The 21,550-nt window shown below is 43.4% G+C and overlaps 2 protein-coding genes across 2 annotated transcripts; one reads left to right on the forward strand and one right to left on the reverse strand.

The window, feature by feature from the left end:
* Positions 1-678: 678 nt before the first annotated feature.
* chchd4a (coiled-coil-helix-coiled-coil-helix domain containing 4a) lies at positions 679-3,615 on the forward strand. Its single transcript, XM_077530465.1, has 3 exons — positions 679-875; positions 1,188-1,286; positions 2,002-3,615. The coding sequence occupies exons 1-3, from the start codon at positions 854-856 to the stop codon at positions 2,331-2,333; spliced, it is 453 nt and encodes a 150-aa protein (XP_077386591.1). The 5' UTR covers positions 679-853; the 3' UTR covers positions 2,334-3,615.
* LOC144024284 (netrin-4) lies at positions 3,477-17,034 on the reverse strand. Its single transcript, XM_077530466.1, has 10 exons — positions 16,612-17,034; positions 14,566-15,005; positions 14,221-14,499; positions 12,868-12,994; positions 6,727-6,915; positions 6,436-6,652; positions 6,231-6,355; positions 4,196-4,264; positions 3,939-4,109; positions 3,477-3,870 (listed from the first exon to the last, which is right to left on the reverse strand). The coding sequence occupies exons 1-10, from the start codon at positions 16,736-16,738 to the stop codon at positions 3,734-3,736; spliced, it is 1,881 nt and encodes a 626-aa protein (XP_077386592.1). The 5' UTR covers positions 16,739-17,034; the 3' UTR covers positions 3,477-3,733.
* Positions 17,035-21,550: the final 4,516 nt, after the last annotated feature.

Raw genomic sequence — 21,550 nt, forward strand, 5'->3', positions numbered from 1 at the left:
GTTTTTTGGCAGTCTGACTTTCTACCAGCTATAAAAGGGAAGTAGAAGCTCTATTCCTAGCAACAACATATTAACGACCTACAGACTCATAGCACAAAAAAGCTTGCTTTTTCGAAATGCTTGCGTTTGAAAATCGATTGTGCATGCTTCTGAATATTGTCACTCGCTACAGGTCTCCATTTAAAAGAACCCACGAGAAACAAGAGGGTATGGAGTTTGAACACATTGTACAGGTGTTAAAACATTTGAAGCGGATCCATAATCAAACTTAAGGTTATACAGTACCAATCAAAGGCTTAGTAAAAAAAAATGCCCAAAGTCTGGTGAGCAGATTTCTACAGGATAAATTAACACTTTAAATAAAGGCACGCATATAATGGTCTTAATATTTTGCTATTATGCTTCACAAATCAAATGGTTTTTAGCCCATTATAAAACGAAAATCTTAATTTAAACGCAATTTAGAACGACACAAAATGTCAAACCACAATGTCATACATTAGCTGTATTAAAAAATAGTAAATGATAATAGTAAATGATAATAGAAATGAACCAACTCGTAATCAAAGTAACTCATTTTGTGAAAGCATGAATAATGTGTACACAGGCAGCCAAACAAGCAAGCAAATGAATTAATAAATTGAAGCTGTCATGTCGGTGAGCCCTGATGACGTCATCCATCTGCGCCGCCGTACGAGGAGGTTAAGTCAAGAAGTTGAGCGCTGTGGCAGCGGCGCAGACTATCAGACCGACCCGGTTGTCAGATGAAATCCTCTTCTTTGTTGATTCTTTTCTCTCGGGCTAACTATCCTTCACCTCGGTGGCTGAGGTTGGACGGACGCAAAGAGCCGACATGTCTTACTGCAGGCAAGAAGGTAAAACCTTAGACCGTTCATTCATTTGAGCGCGTGCCTGCAATGTCACCGTGCTGCTACTATGCTAAGCTAACTTTTTACTGCCACCTGACTCAACCGATTGACTGGTTTTAAGCCTCTCACTTGTACGTGGCTGGATTTGTAGTATAGTGTCGGTTTGTTGTTTACGTGCCTGCTCTCATTTGATAACTGTATGGTCGTGTTATGTCCAGTTCTAAAGACAATGATGATGAATGATCTGCATCCTATTCCTTAGTGGTGACAGAAGTACTAGTAATTTGAACTTGAATATTGTGTGTATTGTGTTTCCAGGTAAAGATCGCATTATCTTTGTGACCAAGGAGGACCATGAGGCCCCCAGCAATGCCGAGCTGATTGCAGACGATCCGCATGATCCGTATGAAGAGCATGGTTCGTCATTTAATATACACAGACCGCTTATATGTTTTCTGTTAGACCACTGAGTCACTTCCTATGTGGGTAAACATATCTTTATTTGTATAGTGTACACGTTGTTGGTTATTGGTGGTTACATGGGACGCAGCTATTAACTCATTCCCTCCGAGCCATTTTCACTGAAGCAACCCTCTTCGCTCCTGGCTGTTTTACTGGATTTTGACTGATTTTGCAAGGCCCACAGAATATTCTGTTCTGTTGCGATATAAACATGGATCCTACCAAATGAAAGTGGAGAGTCTCTTCTTTCATTAGGAAAAAAAAGTATATTTGTATCTGTTTACGTTTTGCAGCAATGAGCATTAGAATGTAGCTAAGTTTCATCATGATTCACTTTCCTGGTGAAAACACTGTCAAAAAGAGCTTGTTGCAACATGGCCCCGGCTGATCTCATACTCTGCTGCCACCAGTAATAACAACCATTGCTTTAAGCCACCTCTTCATGTCAGAAGCTGCATCAAAGCCTTCTGTAGCTCTTGCATAAAAAATAAATAAATAAATAAAATAAAATAAAATGCGTTTTTGGGAGTGAAGGACAAAGTATTAAAAAAACGTATTTACACGTTTTTGGGTTTTAATGAGTTAATGGAAAATTCTTGTTAATGTTAAATTCACACTGCAGGACCAAGTGCCTGACCTAAGATGCTGCTGTGTGGTTTTATGTGTGTAGGCCTCATCCTGCCCAATGGCGACATCAATTGGAACTGCCCGTGCCTCGGTGGCATGGCCAGTGGACCTTGTGGCACTCAGTTCAAGGAGGCGTTCTCATGCTTCCACTACAGTAAGGAGGAGGTGAAGGGCTCCGAGTGTATCGACCATTTCCGTAACATGCAGGAGTGTATGCAGAGGTACCCCGAGCTTTATCCTCAGGAGGAAGACAATGAAATCCCCAAGCAGCCGGAGGACAACTCTGCATCTGACTCAACCGAGAGCCCTGCCTTATCGCCCCAAACTGACTCTGTTCCATTAAGCTCACCAACAGACAGCCAGACTGCCAGCTAAGATCAACTGTCAATCCACAGGTTGTTAAATCTGTGTGCAAGCACTGTTGTAGATTGATGCCCTCTAGTCATTAAATCCACTAACGAAGGCCTGTTCTGTGATGGCTGTCGTGGGCGGCACCAGAAGAGGACTTGAAGCTGAAATATGTATGGTATTGTGGTGGTGATTCTGCACAACCATTCCTGGAAGGTCCTGTTGACACTGGTCAGTGGTTCTCAAAACAAAACAAAAAACTCATTAAAAAAAAAAAATGTCATAAGCATCTCCATTCCTGCCTGTGCATTAAAACACAAACCATTCTACCACCACTGTACAACTACTGTACCGCCTTACGTGTTATTTACAGACAAGACAAATTCTGTATGATTGTACGTGTGTGTTCTTCTTAGAGAAATCTAAAGGATCTAAATGTTTTAAATTGAAATTTTGTGATTTGTGTGTTAATGATGGGTCTGATCTACCTTGTTTTTTTCCACCTGCCAGGTCACCAGCTGAAAGATTTGTTGAAAATGGGGAAAAAAAACAAAAAAAAAACACTTGCATTCAAGTGCTAAGGGTAACTGTAATTCTGGTTACCATTATGCCATCCTTAAGTGCGTTGTGTGTGTGTGTGTGTGTGTGTAAATGTATACTAGCTATGGTCGATCCCAAAAATTTTTTCAGCCAGGTATCTGGAACCATCACCGACACCACTAGCACTTTTGAGACATAAAGTTCCCCCACAACCACAAAAAAAAAACATATTTAATATCTCGTCGCGCATCCCCCTCACCTATGTCTATATCACAATATATCTTTTATTTCCTTTAATTTGCATTAAATTTGTAGCAATTTTCTCTTCTTCTAATTTCTAGTTCCTGATCATAAAATAGACACAAGAGGCCGGCCGATACTGGCACCGTCTGCTGTCCCAATTACCAATACCTTGAAATAAAGCCGGTTATTTCACATCCACCATGTATACAACCTCCTTCGAAACGGCATTTAATTTTTTGTCTGCCCAGTGCCCACACATCATGCTCAGGTTTTCTTTGGCAATGATCAAGGGATGCCAATAATGTTGCGCAATAACTGTACCAGCTCCCTTGAAACACAAACATCTGGTGTTACTGTGATTCGGGCTCCAGGACATGACATGCAATCTGACTTTTCTCCTTTAAAAGGTTTTGTCAGGTGATTTTATTAAAATTCAGATAAACATTCAGTCGCCTTTATCTGCTGTGTCTTGAACAATTATCTCAAATTGACAATCGTTCTGAATAAAATGATTGCAGTGGAACAATTCTGCCTTGTATTCTGTATTTATCTCTCAAGGCAATTTTGTCCTCCTTTTGCCCAAATTTGTGTTCATTTTCAGCTTTTTGACTGATTGTGAATGTAGTTTTTTTGGAGACTGTCCATCATGGGCATCCAGATCGTAGGCCCTCTGCAATGAGGAGAGCCAATCTGGGGGTCCAGGGGACCACTGCACTCTGCATTGTGACCAGCAAACGGCCTGTTGTGGAGTCTTCTGGGCCTGCCAGCAGGTACTCCATACCTGCCGACAAAACATTTGCTTCTAACTTGTGTCTGACAACGTGCAATAAATGCATATATTATACTTGCCTGGGTTGAGAATAGGGCAGGTGCATCCACGGCTGGTCCAGGACACAGGAAAGATGCTGGTAGTCCCCGAGCTGAGTGCAACCAGACCTGATCGTAGGACCTTGCGCACTTTGACCTGCACTTCTGCATGGCTGCCCTTGTCGTGAGCTGACACCACACTCGCCTTCAGCACTGGCAGGGTTTACACCGATCCACGGGATGTGCTCAAGTTACATTAGAGGCTTGCATTACAGTACGCAATACAAATAGTTTCTTACCATAATCGTGTTTGATTTTGCAGAAGTCAGACACACTTCTTAGCTTTTTCTCCTTACAGCTGCACTTTCCTGTGTGTAAACACAAAAACACTTGGCTGACAATGATACACTTGGGAATGGAAAACCCTGACCAGGCTTTATTTGAGAAAAAATTCTGGGATTGAATTATCACTGGTCCTAAGATCTCATTTTGGGGACGGATCTCGAATGAGCTTCGGCTTCTACCCGTCAGCCCTTCTTTCGGATGTCAATGTTGCAAATGATGTGATGTGATTGATGTAAGCTGTAATGTGTCCGAAAGGAAAAAATGAATAAACTAAACTAAACTAAACTAAAATTTTCATTTTTGATAGAAATCCTATCAAAACAAATATGACTACAACTATTTGTGTTTGTTACATTGCTACTTTAGAAATGGAGTAAAAAGAAAAGAATCATTCAGGGTCAAATTGAAATTCAAGACTTGGAATGGAAGTGTTGCGCAAAAAGTCAGCATCAAATATATAAATCGATAACTAGATAGTAGATAGATTTTTTTTTAATTAAAATTAATTTTAATTAGTTTTTAGAGCAAAATAAAGGTCACTAAGTATTGTGTAAACTACAATTCTCAAATGACTGTTCAACTTTTCTTCCAAAATAATTGGTATTTGTTAATACCAAACAAATACATTTAAAATCAAGCCCACGAGCTCATGTATGTGATTAACTGACAGACATAAAATGAAGGACATGTTCACTCTAATTATAGATTTAGTTTGATTTATAAATATAAAATGTAGTTTCATTTAGTTATAAAAAAAAGAAAAAACTAATTTAGTTATAGTTATTTTATTTTTGTTAAAGGCATACTTAACTCATTTAGCCATTTTCAGCAATACAAAGTTAATATTTTGTGTATAATTAATTTGATAACTTCATTTAATACCTTTAAAATCACATTTTGCCACTTGGCATTAACTGAAAACGACATCACCTGTGCTCAGGGCTCAGTTTGCAAATGTCACATGACCAAACCAGGTGAGCCGTAATTGGTCGTTACCTGAGCTCTGAGCATCTGTGATGTCATTTTCAGTCAGAATGCGTTTTTAAAGCTATTAATTGTACATGAAAAATAATGAAGTTATTCTAGACCAGTGCTTCTCAAATAGTGGGGCGGGCCCCCAGAGAGGCTCCATCAAGGGGGGTGCGTTTGACCTCGGGGAACATGCTTTTTTATTTATGTATTTATTTATTTATTTTTTATTTTTTATTTTTTTTTACTGTCCTAGAATAAAGTGCAATTGCACCTCCACTACATTAGGGGGCAGTGGCTCTCTCATTATTGGCAGAGTGTGCTCCGGGAGCATTCGCTCTGTGGTGTAGGGGTTTTGTTTGCACTGAGCATGCGCGCTTTGCACACAGCAAAAAAAATAAAAAATCAGCACAAATTATTTTATATTTTTGTTTTGCAGGTTAAAGTTTTTTTTTTTTTTTTATATATTGTGCTCCTGAGTTAATGTTGGTGATCAGTTTGAATGTATTATTATTTATTGATTTTATGTAATTTTATTTTTCCACGTCATGTGGTTTGACATGGTCAGTCAAAAAATGATTAGAGATTAATTAAGGATTTAATTTTATTTTTGAATTTCAGATGCACTTTGAATCTTTTCTGTTACAGTTAATGAAGCTATTCTTTGTTGTAAGTTGGTCCATATTTCTTTCTTTTTTTATTCTCTTATACGTTAATACGGATCCAGTGTTATGCAGAGGTGTGCTTATAACAATTTTATAGACAAATGATACTATTTATAGTCGCGGGGGGGGGGGGGGGGGTACAAGATATTTTCTTCTTACTAGGGGGTGCATGGCAGAAAATAATTGAAAAGCACTGTTCTAGATATTACCTATTACCTTGTTATTACTGGAAATGGCGAATTTGGAAATTGTTGGCATTGTCACAAGTAGACATTTTGCAGGTTCATGATGGCTGTGCATGACTTTGGCGTGTGACACACAAAAATAACATTTTCTTGTGTAGATTTGAACACACCTGAAGAGTGCAGCATAGAGACAGCCTGCTCTTTCGGCCACTGTGCCTCTTCATCCCCAAATTGAGACCCCAAAGCAGGGATTTTTCCGCCGATGGGTATGTTGAACAATTGATTATTTGAATGGCTGCAAGAGCCAAACAAGGAGTTACTATCAATTTGAATTTCATCTTCTTGGTGATTGTGTAAACAAAGTATGCGGCTCACCTGTCCAGACACTGGCCAGTCGTGGGATTACAGCTGTTGGGGCAGGCGCAAGGTTTGCACCCCTCAGCTCCGAAGCCCCAATATCCGAGCATACATTGAGTGCAGCTTGTGCCCCCAATGCCAGTCTTACATTTGCACTGGCCACTCCGGGGATGGCACCAGGTTTCCTCGTCTCCAGGATGTGGAGACAAGGAGCCTTGCGGGTCACACCAGCAGCCTGAAAGACACACGCATTTCCGCTTGTGCTCTGCCGCTTCCATCCCCAGCAATGATTCGGTTGGACCCGCTTACGCTGGCAAGTGTGGGGGGAGCTGATGGGCAGGTTTGGGTGACGGTGGTATCCTCGACGACAACGCTGACACCTGCGCCCAAATGTGTTGTGTCTGCAGTTATCGCAGACGCCGCCGCTCAGGCCGCCGCTTGACAGCCACGCTCGCTGGGAGAAGTGGCAACTGTCCGCATGGTGGTGACACTCACACTCTGATGCCAGTTTCATTTAAGAGATGAGGGAAAGACACGTTGTGAAAGTCACATTTAATGGATGAGGGAATTGCTAGATCCTGGATGACTTTCAAGTTGGGCGGGACGATTATTATATAGATTTTAAAACTTGAGATTTTTTTCAACTACTAAAACTCAACTACTCAAAACTATGATCAGAGCCTTACACCCATCCATCCCTTCACGTTGAACACTTTATTCTTGAACACTATTCTTTTACGTTACCACCTTTATCATATTTATTTTATCTTATGTTATTCTTACAAATACAATATCGGGACTTAGCGGGCAATCCTGGACCTCAGGGATTTTATTTTGTGCTAGGTCATATGGAAATGTGTGTTGGTATGACCAAAAAAAGTCCTTGGATGTATTTGTATCCTTGAATTTTGAGGAAAAGAAAATTCTGTGAATCCTTAAACCCAAAAAAGTTAAAGGGATACTTTACTTATTTAGCCAATTTTGGCAACCAAACATTATTTTGCCTATAATTAATTTGATACTTTCATTACTTTTCCACGTACAATTAGTACCTTTAAAAACACATTTTGCAACTTGCTGTCGACTGAAAATGACATCACAAGGGCTCAGATAACCAATCACAGCTCAGTTTGTGAATGTCACATGACCAAACCTAGAAAACAGGTGAGCTGTGATTGGTTACCGGAGCCCTTGTGAAGTCATTTTCAGTCAACAGCAAGTTGCAAAATGTGTTTTTAAAGGTACTAATTGAACGTGAAAAATAATGAAAGTGAAAAATAATGGGCTAAATAAGTGAAGTATCCCTTTAAAATTTTAGTTTAAAAAAGTAAGATAAAAAATCATGTATACTAAAGCAGTAATTCCAAAACAAAGTGTTCTTGCACGTTTTAGCCTCTTAGGGGCAGTGTGGTGCCATGCATCCATGGTGTACACGTGAACAAAGATAACAGAAGAAAGTTGTGATTGAATTCTATTAAAATAACTAATTTTTCACAAAATGGGAAGAATTTGTGCCTTTGAGTAGTGTTATAATACTCGTGGGCATATGTTTCCACAGCATTTATGTGTGAGTCCATCCATCCATCCATCTTCTTCCGCTTATCCGGGGTCGGGTCGCGGGGGCAGCAGCTTCAGGAGGGAAACCCAGACTTCCCTCTCCCCAGCCACTTCAACCAGCTCCTCCGGTGGGATCCCAAGGCGTTCCCAGGCCAGCCGAGAGACATAGTCTCTCCAGCGTGTCCTGGGTCGTCCCCGGGGCCTCCCACCGGTGGGACATGCCTGGAACACCTCCCCAGGGAGGCGTCCAGGAGGCATCCGAACCAGATGCCCGAGCCACCTCAGCTGGCTCCTCTCAACGCAGAGGAGCAGCGGCTCGACTCTGAGTCCCTCCCGGATGGCCGAGCTTCTCACCCTATCTCTAAGGGAGAGCCCGGACACCCTGCGGAGGAAACTCATTTCGGCCGCTTGTATCCGGGATCTCGTTCTTTCGGTCACGACCCACAGCTCGTGACCATAGGTGAGGGTTGGAACGTAGATCGACCGGTAAATCGAGAGCTTTGCCTTTTGGCTCAGCTCTTTCTTCACCACGACGGACCGATACAGAGTCCGCATCACTGCAGACGCTGCACCGATCCGCCTGTCGATCTCCCGCTCCATCCTACCCTCACTCGTGAACAAGACCCCAAGATACTTGAACTCCTCCACTTGGGGCAGGATCTCATCCCCGACCTGAAGACGACACTCCACCCTTTTCCGACTGAGGACCATGGTCTCGGATTTGGAGGTGCTGATCCTCATCCCAGCCGCTTCACACTCGGCTGCGAACCGCTCCAGTGAGAGCTGAAGGTCCCGGCCTGATGAAGCCAACAGCACCACATCATCTGCAAAGAGCAGAGATGCAATGCTGAGGCCACCAAACCGGAACCCCTCCACTCCTCCGCTGCGCCTAGAAATTCTGTCCATAAAAGTTATGAACAGAATCGGTGACAAAGTGCAACCTTGGCGGAGTCCAACCCTCACCGGAAACGAATCCGACTTACTGCCGGCAATGCGGACCAAACTCTGGCAACGGTCGTACAGGGACCGAACAGCCCGTAACAAGGGGCCCGGCACCCCGTACTCCCGAAGCACCCCCCACAGAACTCCCCGAGGGACACGGTCGAACGCCTTCTCCAGATCCACAAAACACATGTGGACTGGTTGAGCGAACTCCCACGCACCCTCGAGGATCCTGCGGAGGGTGTAGAGCTGGTCCACTGTTCCACGGCCAGGACGAAAACCACACTGCTCCTCCTGGATCCGAGATTCGACCTCCCGACGGACCCTCCTCTCCAGCACCCCTGAATAGACCTTACCAGGGAGGCTGAGGAGTGTGATCCCTCTGTAGTTGGAACACACCCTCCGGTCCCCCTTCTTAAAAAGGGGGACCACCACCCCGGTCTGCCAATCCAGAGGCACTGTCCCCGATGTCCACGCGATGTTGTAGAGGCGTGTCAACCACGACAGCCCCACAACATCCAGAGTCTTTAGGAACTCCGGGCGGATCTCATCCACCCCCGGGGCCCTGCCACCGAGGAGCTTTCCAACCACCTCAGTGACTTCGACCCCAGAGATAGGAGAGCCCACCCCAGAGTCCCCAGACTCTGCTTCCTCAAAAGGAGACGTGTTGGTGGAATTGAGGAGGTCTTCGAAGTATTCCCCCCACCGCTTCACGACGTCCCGAGTCGAGGTCAGCAGCACCCCATCACCACTATACACAGTGTTAATGGTGCACTGCTTTCCTCTCCTGAGACGCCGGATGGTGGACCAGAATTTCCTCGAAGCCGTCCGGAAGTCGTTTTCCATGGCCTCACCGAACTCCTCCCATGTCCGAGTTTTTGCCTCAGCAACCGCCGAAGCCGCGTTCCGCTTGGCCATCCGGTACCTGTCAGCTGCCTCCGGAGTCCGACAGGCCAAAAAGGCCCGATAGGACTCCTTCTTCAGCTTGACGGCATCCCTTACCGCTGGTGTCCACCAGCGGGTTCGAAGATTGCCGCCGCGACAGGCACCGACCACCTTACGGCCACAGCTCCGATCGGCCGCCTCAACAATGGAGGCGCGGAACATGGTCCATTCGGACTCAATGTCCCCCACCTCCCCCGAGACAAGGGAGAAGCTCTGCCGGAGGTGGGCATTGAAACTCTTTCTGACAGGGGATTCCGCCAGACGTTCCCAGCAAACCCTCACAATACGTTTGGGTCTGCCAGGTCGGACCGGCATCTTCCCCCACCATCGGAGCCAACACACCACCAGGTGGTGATCAGTTGACAGCTCCGCCCCTCTCTTCACCCGAGTGTCCAAAACATGCGGCCGCAAATCCGATGACACGACTACAAAGTCGATCATCGAACTGCGGCCTAGGGTGTCCTGGTGCCAAGTGCACATATGGACACCCTTATGCTTGAACATGGTGTTCGTTATGGACAAACCGTGACGAGCACAGAAGTCCAATAACAGAACACCGCTCGGGTTCCGATCAGGGGGGCCGTTCCTCCCAATCACGCCCCTCCAGGTCTCACTGTCATTCCCCACGTGAGCGTTGAAGTCCCCCAGCAGGACGAGGGAGTCCCCAGAGGGAGCGCTCTCCAGCACACCCTCCACGGACTCCAAGAAGGGTGGGTACTCTGAGCTGCTGTTTGGTGCATATGCACAAACAACAGTCAGGACCCGTCCCCCCACCCGAAGGCGGAGGGAGGCTACCCTCTATTTTTATTTTTTATTTATTTTTATTTTTTTTTTGAAGAGCTCAGAATTGTTCATTCGGTAGTCTTACCGATTCAACGTCTTGTCATCATTGCTCTTTTTTTTTTTTTTTTTTGTGTGTATGTGTGCGTGCGTTTGCGTGCGTTTGCGTGCGTGCGTTTGCGTGCGTGCGTGCGTTTGCGTGTGTGCGTTTGCGTGCGTTTGCGTGCGTGCGTGTGCGTGCGTGCAAATACGTATAAATTTATACTCATTCATTCACCTAAAACCTTATAAATATCCCATTACCCTTCGCCTTAACCAGGTACTTCAGAATCTTGCCAGAGTCGTGAGATTTAAATGGTCAGGAGACCAGAGAAAAGGTCAGAAAAAAAAAAGAAATAAAGAGGAAAGAAAGGTAAATCAAAGTGACATCCAGCACCGACCAAACACTTCCTGCCTTCCCCATGATTACAAAATCAAAGTCTTACGCCAACCCCGGAAGCCTCTAAATTCCAGCAAATTTAGCGAGATCTCAAGAGCCCAGAGGAAAAACTAAAGAGAGGAAGGAGGGAAGGATCGATAAGGCAGAGTGAGATCAATAGAAGCCAGTACATCCAATCCATCAAAGTGAAGTCCAGCACCAACAAGACCCCTCCTGCGTGGTTACAAAACCGGAGTCTTATGCCAACCCCAGAAACCTCATACTTCTAATAAATTAAGATCTCAAGTGACCAGAGGAAAAACTAAAGAGAGGAAGGAGGGAAGGATAGATAAAGCACCAACTGATTCAAGGGGCTGTGGGAGGGAGAGGGTACTTCTGTTGAGTTTCAGTAGATGCTGGTGCGACGGATCTGGCATGCATAAGGACCACCACCAAAGAAAGAAGCCGTCAACCGCGGTCCAGCAAAGCGAGCACCGCGCCGCCGGGCACGGAGCAGCGGACCGCGCCGGGACGGCACCGCCCCGGGCACCAGGGGAAGCACCCCAACACCGCACCCCACAGGGGGCCCAGGGAGCGGCCAAGACGCAACCGCCACCGAGCAGACAACCAGGCTACCCTCTCGTCCACCGGGGTAAACCCCAACGTACAGGCGCCGAGCCGGGGGGCAATAAGTATGCCCACACCTGCTCTGCGCCTCACACCGTGGGCAACTCCAGAGTGGAAGAGAGTCCAACCCCTCTCAAGAGGACTGGTACCAGAGCCCAAGCCGTGTGTGGAGGCGAGTCCGACTATGTCTAGTCGGAACTTCTCGGCCTCGCACACCAGCTCGGGCTCCTTCCCTGCCAGAGAGGTGACATTCCATGTCCCAAGAGCCAGCTTCTGTAGCCGGGGGTCGGTCCGCCAAGGTCTCCTCCCTTGGCCGCCACCTAGCCCACACTGCACCCGACCCCTTTGGCCCCTCCCACCGGTGGTGAGCCCGTGGGAAGAGGGACCCACGTTGCCCCTTCGGGCTGTGCCCGGCCGGGCCCCATGGGTGCAGGCCCGGCCACCAGGCGCTCGCCAGCGAGCCCCGCCTCCAGGCCTGGCTCCAGAGGGGGGCCCCGGTGACCCGCGTCCGGGCGAGGGAAACGCGTCTCCAAAATTTTTTATCATCATAGGGGTCTTCTGAGCCGTTCTTAGTCTGGCCCCTCACCTAGGACCTGTTTGCCATGGGTGACCCTGCCAGGGGCATAAAGCCCCAGACAACATAGCTCCTAGGATCATTGCGACACGCAAACCCCTCCACCACGTTAAGGTGCCGGCTCACGGAGGGGTTATGTGTGAGTAATATTCATTATTTGAAGGACTATTACTCCCAAAGTTGATGCCAACTTCCAGTTAGCATTTGAATGGGACCCTCCATGATCTTTAGCATTAGCTAGCGATGTTTTAAAAATGAAGCGTTTTGTTTATTTAAAATACACACTGTATCTAATTCTCCTATTGTGTGTTTACTTTTACAATTTACTCCAAATGGAGTGTCATTAAATATCTTAAAGTATGCTTAGGGACGGCAGAAAAAGTATCACATTGATTCGCTTCGGGCTTGCTACAAGCTACATGCCGGTGCATTCAGGGTTCTTTCACAACGTAGGGAACTTGTACAAGTGCCGCAGCGTTGCACATTAATAATTTTTCTTCCATCAATACGTTTTAATGATCGGGAGAAGCCATGTCAAAATCACTATAACATCTTGGTTAATCGTCCAGCCCACTTTCAAGTCACCTTCCTGTTAGTGGTTACTTACTCTGGCATTGATTTGCATCACCACTGCTTCCGTTGGCAGGCCTCCAGGGACGGTCATTGTAGAGCGGTGCACACTCCTCACAGTGGGAGCCTGCTGTATGATGAGTGCACACGCACCCACCAGACACCTGCAAGGCACATCTGGAGCTTTTCAAATATCTCCTGTCTTCAACAGGAATGGGCAATTTAAATGATGGAGATGGGCACAATTTTTCAATGCTAATGGCGCTTGGCACTTCATTTATATAGCGCTTTTACACCTTATAAGGCCCTCAAAGCGCTTTACGTTTTGACTACTCATTCACCTACTGACGACGCAGCATCAGGAGCAATTGGGGGGGGGGTTGTTTGTTTACATGTTCTCCCCATGCCCGCGTGGGTCTTCTCCGGGTACTCCGGTCTCCTCCCACATTCCAAAGACATGCACGGCAGGTTAATTGGGCGCTCCGAATTGTCCCCAAGTGTGCTTGTGAGGGTGGATGGTTGTTCGTCTCTGTGTGCCCTGCGATTGGCTGGCAACCAGTCCAGGGTGTCCCCCGCCTACTGCCCAGAGCCAGCTGAGATAGGCGCCAGCACCGCCCGCGACCCTTGTGAGGAATAAGCGGTTCAGAAAATGGATGGATGGATATTATTTGAGGTAAGTAATTTTACCTAAAGCGATTTGTAGTGACTGCAGAACCACAAACAATTTATTTGAATCAGCCATCTTTGTTGTTTACATTCACCTCCCTTTGAGGTCGGAACTGGCACATTTAAAGGGATACTTGACTCACTGAGCCATTTTCAGTACTAAAAAAAATTAATATTTTGTCCAGAATGAATTTGACATGTATACATAATTTTTTTGTATACAATTAATACCGTTAAAAACTCATTCTTCCACATGCTGTTGACTGGAGATGACATCACTTGTGCTGAGGAATTATGTAACGACCAGTCATGGCTCACCTGTTTTCTGGGTTTGGTCAGCAAACTGAAATGAAGTTGTCAAATTCATTCGGGACAAAATGTTAACTTTTTACTGTTGAAAATGGCTCAATAAGTCAAATATTGCTTTAAAGTGGGATATGTCCGAATTCCCACCTTTATAAAATGCAGCATTGGACACTGTGATGTCATTTTCTGGTGACAGCAATTGGCAAAATGTCCGCCCCCTGAGATGGATGAAAAATGGCTGGATTTTGTAGTTTAATTCACATTTCACAAGTGCAATATTGATCACAATACTGTGTTTAGATTTCTGGCGCCTATTGTCAAGAAATTTTTAGATAGCTTCACGTTTGATGGCATATTTATTCAACAATGCATTCTGTCTTTAAGGTGATTTAAAAAATAAAAATAAAAAAACACTCACCATGTTACCATGCGTTTGTGTGTCTTGACTACTGTGACGTGCCACACAAAGCTCCGCATGTCCATGGCATAAGCACGTCCCTTGTGCGAGTAAATTATAAACAGCATAAGGTCCTGTCGTTGAAGCGACTGTAGGCTTTGTTTGTTCCTTTGAGGGAGGACAAATCTGAGCTTTCAGCAGTTTTATGCGCAGATTGGTGAGTGTCAGGCGCACAAGCGCCTCTGGACTGTATGGATCCAGTTCGTTTGGATTGCTGGGGTCGAGGATCCGTAATATCACCTTGGAAGAGACAGCGCATGAGCCGGAATCTGACTGCCAACGAAAGACAATCACAACATCTCTTACCTCGCCGCCACTGCAGGGTGCTGCGCTGCTGTAACGGGATGTACACAAAGAGCCAGGCTCATTAAAATCATCGGGCAAACCAAACTCCATGCTACAGTTGTGTGCAAAGACCTTAAGGACATCCCAGGACTTGCCAAAGTCTGTCGATCGCTCAACGGCCATGGCGGCGGGCCGCGGCGACCGGAACAACAAAACCACATGGGACAGACAGAACTGTGTTTCCAGGTCCAGACGGATCTCGTCACGCATCCCCTCCGCGCTTGATTCCCACCAGGTGTTTGGATGCAAGAAAGGATCATCGCTCATATGACTAGGTGGGTGAGGACATGAGCTTTGGTTATGGGAGGTGTTCCCACAGCTGCCTGAGAGGGTGATGAGGGCTCTGCCTGTCGCCAGGTTCCTGAAGGGCGGACTGCAGGCATGCTCTGCACATCTGGAGACTGAAGCACAAGTACAGTCAGTGTGGTTTTATCATGCATTATGATTAACCTTTAGACCCGGGGTGTCCAAACTTTTTCATTTGAGGGCCACATACAGAAAATCAGACGGACGCAAGGGCCACATAATGTTATGAAGAGAAATTGCATTTAGTCCTAAAAATTGTACAAATAATTTATTTGTGCTTTTGCATATTTAGAAAAATGCTACTGTATATAAACCAATTTATTAGTAATATGGCAGTAGGGTTATTATAGTTTTGAAATTTTTCATTTTAGTTAGTTTTTATTAGTTTTCAGTGTGGTTCTGTTAGTTTTTATTAGTTTAGTTCTTTAAAAAAATGCTTAATTTTAGTTTAGTTTGTTAGTTTCAGTATTAGTATTAGTTTTTTGTGACGTCATGCAGTCGACAAATTCACCCGGCCCCGTCTGCGACACGATCCCCGCCCCGCAATTGGCTGGAGGGTTGTAAACACTTTCTTTCCACAGAAACGTCCCGCTGTTTACAAAACAAACACAAAATGGCAAAATACAGGCTGGGGGTGGGGATTTAGGAAAAAATCACCACCACACATTAACAGAAGCCCAGAGGTGTAGATTAAGAAGGAGATCATAGGTATACATCCTGTATTTATATAGTGCTTTTTCCTGAGTGAAAACGGAAGACCGTGCCTTTAAAAAGCATTTTTGTTTTTATTTTATTTCAGTAAAAATATTTTTTTAATTTAGTTTTTTCATTAATTAACTAAAATAACCTTTAATGGCACCTGTTTTTCGAGACCCTCCCTTCTTACGTTGACCATCTCCAAACATTTTTGTTTTGTCTTTTATTTGAATTGAGTCAAATGCCATTTTTAGCATATGTTGCTGGCCACTGAAAAATGAATGGCGGGCCGCAAACGGCCCCCGGGCCGTAGTTTGGACACCTCTGCTTTAGACCAACGACACAATATAGCTATTTAAATAAAGGTGACTTGACTAGACCTTTAGTACTATACAAAATGCAATTAGAAATTAACCACCTGTGCCATGTACATCATCTTGAGCGGTCCAGAATTAATATTTATGTGAAAACATAAATAAAATAAAATAAAATGCATCATATTCACGAGATGCTCTGATTGAATGTATTAATTTGTACAGATCATCACAGTACGGAGTGTTGAACTTTCTCAGCCAATCAAAGGAGGGAATAAATGCTGATGTCATTGTGGGCCGGATAGCTGGCCTTGTTAGGACGAATTTCTGTTTGTAAGTAACAGTCCCATTGCCAGTACAGTTATAAGTATTGCTTGACAGCATGCCAGCAATACTTATTCTTAATAAGAACATGGGCAAAGTAGATTGACATGATAAGAACAGTGGCTGAAGTCTGGACCAAAAGTCTAACATCCACAAGCAGTACAACAAAAGAAATACTATGAAATGAAGGGAATAGGCATGGCAATTAATAAAGGAACGGCATTAGAAATGTAGGCTTTAAATATGGGTTATTAGTGTTTCTGATAATGTTCAGGCTGGCAGGGAAAGCCTTGTTAACCCGATGACTCACCACAACCAACACTTTACGCTAAACGGTGCCACATGTAAATAAAACGAATCCGCTCACCTGCTCCACTCCGAGCCAAGACCGCAAACATCCAAATGAGCGCCAACAGTTGCAGCATGAGCCGATGTTCATCTTTCCCAAACATTCTAAACGTTCTCGTGCGCCTTTTCACGTTTACAAGCTTCATACTGCGACAAAGAAGCTTCTGGAGGAGAAGGGACCAATATCACGACAAACGCACAGGAGCATCTTAAAGTGGAAGTAGTCCAACGTCTGTTTGTAATCAATAGTAACTTGGATTGGGAGAAAATCCTGAGACATCAATACGAATTATGGATTGCAAATGCAATAATAATCCTGTGGGTCCACGTGACCATTAAGAGCAAAAATTGTTCCATTTTGTCTAGATGAAGTCATGAGGCTTTCCATGGGGAGGGAACAAATGTTTCCTATCTCTGTTCATTTTCATTGCTGCAGTAGTGGAGTGGCGTGCGCGCTCTATTTATCCACACAACCCACCCACGAGAAAATCTCGCCACACATGCGCGCACCGTAGGAAGAAAAAAAAAAAACGTCGACGTGTTTCTATTCTGCTCTGCATTACATCTACCTGCCACTATTTTCCCGATCTGCACTAGCTCAAAATTACGCGCCTCTTTGAAGCAGCCTGACAGGAGGAAACCCGAGACGAGGATAAAAATAGTGCAGTTTAACTTAGCATTGAGAAACCACAATTATCTGACAAATTAAATTGTCTTTGTTTGACATATAAAATCATCCTGTCATGCACGAAAACTGATGGTCTCTCAGGCAGGCATATTGCACCATAACCTAAAAAAAAAAAAACATCTCTTCAGTTTTATGGCTACAGTAAAAAAAAAAAGTGTTTTAACTTCATTTATATTTTTAAATAGATGTGTTCCTTTCATTTTGGCAGAAAATATGCACAGTAATAGCAATATTTTCCATTTAGCATAGATGGGCAGAACATGCAAATGCCACACGGGAAGGCCAGAGCTGAGATTTGATCTCCCGCATTGATTTGCTATCATTTATTTAGATAAAGATCTCCTTTTGTCCACAAATGCATTCAGGGTATTTAGTGGCTGAGGTTTGAGGTTAAGGTTAGCAGAAGGGTGGAAAAATATAGCCCATAAGATACTCTAAAAAGCAGCAATCACATGTGTACGTGCATACCATTCACATATAAGTTGCTCTTTTTAGCAACAAAAAAGCACAAAACACACACATCTTAATTGGTTCATTAAGTGTAATTTTGTATGACGTCATAATGCCAGCCTTGTCCACAAACAACTAAAAGAGGGACTCTGTGAACACGTTACATTCTTTTACTTTCAATGTTGAAGACGTATCTACATCACAACTCCCAGCTATGAGGGGTCAAATACCATGCAGGGGAGGTCAGGGGGGATCTTCTACCTGCATCATGACTGCTTCTCTAATCGCGCCACTTCTTCTCATTCGCAGGGCCTAATAGCTGCCAGCGGTCTGTGAGTATAATCGTCAGTGTTTGTTCTGAGTGATCATGTATGAAGAACACAATGTCACTCATCACTCCACACATTTCAATCCATTTCTTCTCCTGATGCTTGCATCCCACATGTCAGCTCATGTTTTCTCCTGTGGATAAAAAGAGGATTATTTGCCTGGATGTTGCTTCACAGGGCACCAGATCCATAAAAATCAATCAATCTTAAAAATAAATAAATAAATAAATAAGTAAAAATAAAGACTTAAAGGGACTTTGCTGGGTTATCTTGCGCACAGCAAGGTTATTTTAGTTAATTAATACTAACAAAAAAACTATAACTAAGATTCAAAAAACAGTTTCATTAACGAAATAATATAAAAATGAAAATGTTTTTAAAAAAATGAAAACTAACTAAAACTAACCATAATTATAGCAAAAATGTCCTTTGTTTTAGTCATTGGTAATTCATTTAATGCATGAACCTTTGGGGATGATTTTAAAAGTGATTTTAAGTAGATTTATTTTGACATTAGTCGGAAAAAGGACGTTTGAAAGTACACAGAAGTGATGTCATCTAGCAGCAGCCAATAGAAAAACACCTTCAGATGACGTCGCTCCCATGCTGTTTTTAAATATTGCTCACAAATAATACGCATTAAAAACTAAAACTAAAACTAATACTGAAACTAAATCTAAACTAAAACGAAGCATTTATTAAATAACTAAAACTAATAAAAGCTAACAGAACCACCCTGATAACTAAATTTAAAAACAAAAAAAAAACAAAAAATCAAAACTAACTAAAATCAAAAATTTCAAAACTATAATAACCCTGGGGCACAGCAAAGCGTACAGTATTAACACGTTTTCAGAGTTTATATTGCTCTACATTCTCTAGACTTTAAACACCACTTTTAAAATAGTTTTTTTCCCCCCCCAGCAACATTGGTGAAGGGCTAAATTGAAGTGAAGCAACGCCAATTTAACAGGGCGAACCAGCTCTTTTGTGATCATTAAGTTGTATTTATGTGTGTTAGTGTGCATGCGTGTGCTTAAATAAAGGCCAGCAACTGATCGAAGCCAGATGACAAATGAATGCCTCGATGACGTGCAGAGGCATACTGCCAAACCAATAATGCGCACATCTGAACCTTTATGCATGAATGTGTGGGTTCCTTTTTCGTCATAAACATTTACATATGTGTAATATACTATGCAAACATCATTGTGATTTGTCTCAGTGAGGAGAGATGGCGGGAATGTGAGCGAGTTACTCACTTGATGAGGCTTCATTTGTAACCAATGTAATAATAATAGACTGTAAATAAATACTCCACAAAAAACATAAAAAAAAAAAAATCACTACTGTAGTAGAATTCTGAATATGTCCATGTCTGACTCCCTTAAGAAATGTAATAATTTACAAGCTCACATTGTCACACAATCAACGCACTCTGGCAGTTTCTTTTCATTGGCCACATCAAATGGCTGAGACGTTCTCCCATGTGCAATTGCTCACCCACCAAGATAAATCATACTAACATGGCTTACACAGCAGTTTATTTTAATTATCTTTAAAACATCATCTGCATGAAAAGGAACGTATTTGTTATGAGTGCTTAGCAACCAGAATGTATTGAGATCCATCCCGCAGCCACCACATCATGTTACAGTCTTGCTATTTGGTTGTCATTGTGTTTCTGTGATCCTGTTCCTTGAAAATGGCACATCATCAGCATGATACAGAACTGTCAACATCTTCTCATGAGCACATTGGAAAGTCCTTTCTCCGTGACAAAGTCAATGGCTATTGAGAAAAGCATAGAGGACAAAATACATTCCAGAGAAAGCATCACACAACAGCTTGTGTCACCGTGCATGTTAATTCGCTCATCAGAACTGCAAAAAAAAAAAAAAAAAACCCGAAGGCTGACAAAATCCTTTTGAAGTCAGTGAAGTTTATTTTGAGCAGCCCATTGAACTCCAGACTCTGTTCCACAACATTTCAAAGAGTAAATATTTGATCTGTACCATGATCTTCCTGATCGGAATCCAGCTTGCCCTTCTCTCAGCTTTGCATTCATAACACAGCAAACCTTTTCCTCCATGGTCTTAAAGGGAAAGTCAAGTTAAACATTTTCATTTCCACTATATAGAATAAACAGGACATTCTGATTAATTATTGCATTTGTGGAATCAATGAAATCAAATCAAGCTGTTTTTAATCCATCTCAGGGGGCGGCCATTTTGCCACTTGCTGTCAACTGAAAATGACATCACAGTGCCTAAGGATAACAATCACGGCTCACCTGGTTTCTGGGGTTGGTCATGAGATGTTCACAAGCTGAGTCACTGAGCAAGTCTCAAGCATGACAGTATTTCAATTCATTCTGTTTGGAAGACGAAAATATTTGAGTATGCCACAAAGAGCACCATGCCCACAGTCAAGGAAAGAACATTCCTTTTTTTTTTTTTTTTTTTTTTTTAATATATTTTATTATTTTTATTTTATAGGAAAGAACATTCTTTCAGGGATGTTTTTCTGCAAATGGTACAGGGAGACGTCACCACATTTAGGGGCCAAACCAAGAACGTTGAAGATTGTTGTGGTTTGGTCCTTCATCATGACAATGACCCAAAACATACACTGCAACAAATGGCTCAAGAAGAATAACAATGTCACAGACTGGCCTAATTTCAGACCCCAACTCAATAGGAAACCAGTGGAGCAGGCTGAAGCTTTGAGTTTCCAATTGTCAGCCAAGAAACTTGAAGGATTTCACTTAATACAGAGCTCAGTAAAAGAAAACAAGCACATTTCAACAAACCTAACTAACATGACATGCGATGTTGCCTTAATAATGTTAGCTAGGTTACAAAAACTCTTCGTGTACGATTTTGGTTCTTCCGTAAATGTTCCCCATAGAAATTGAGCTAATAAGCAAAAAAAATCTAAAGCAGTCGTTTGAAGTCCTTGACCACTCATTGGGGTTTAAGCGTGGCCCTCATCTGGACATGATCCTTCTGAACTCATTAGCGGTGTCTTTAATGGACTTGCACAGGGTCCATCTGTGATCCAGTCAACCCGTGACGGCGCCTTCAATGTCGAGTCAAAGAACAGTGTTACTGCTAAAACCATCAAAAATATTCATTGCACAGAGGCAGCAGAATGTGTTTCTGGCCCTTTGATCATTAAAGTGACAACATTGATGCTGCCCATGCTCTGAACAGGCACCCCTTTAAACTACAGTCTGATTGAAGGCACAATGGGAAGTGTACAGTCGCTGTGTAGCTATAACGTTTACTTCATTTAAATACAAAATATCTCAAACTATGACCAGATTCCTGTATATTAGTGGCAGTCAACATACTTGCATATGCTCTTAGTGCGTTTAAATTATTATTGCAAAGAGGTTTACGAGGCTTCAGTGGTATGTTTTTTTTCTATCCCGTTTTCCAACATCTGGTCCTTGTAAGGACCTCAACTTGGCAACACAGTCTTATGTC

This window comes from Festucalex cinctus, chromosome 8, assembly GCF_051991245.1.
Source record: "Festucalex cinctus isolate MCC-2025b chromosome 8, RoL_Fcin_1.0, whole genome shotgun sequence".
NCBI classification, from domain to species: domain Eukaryota; kingdom Metazoa; phylum Chordata; class Actinopteri; order Syngnathiformes; family Syngnathidae; genus Festucalex; species Festucalex cinctus.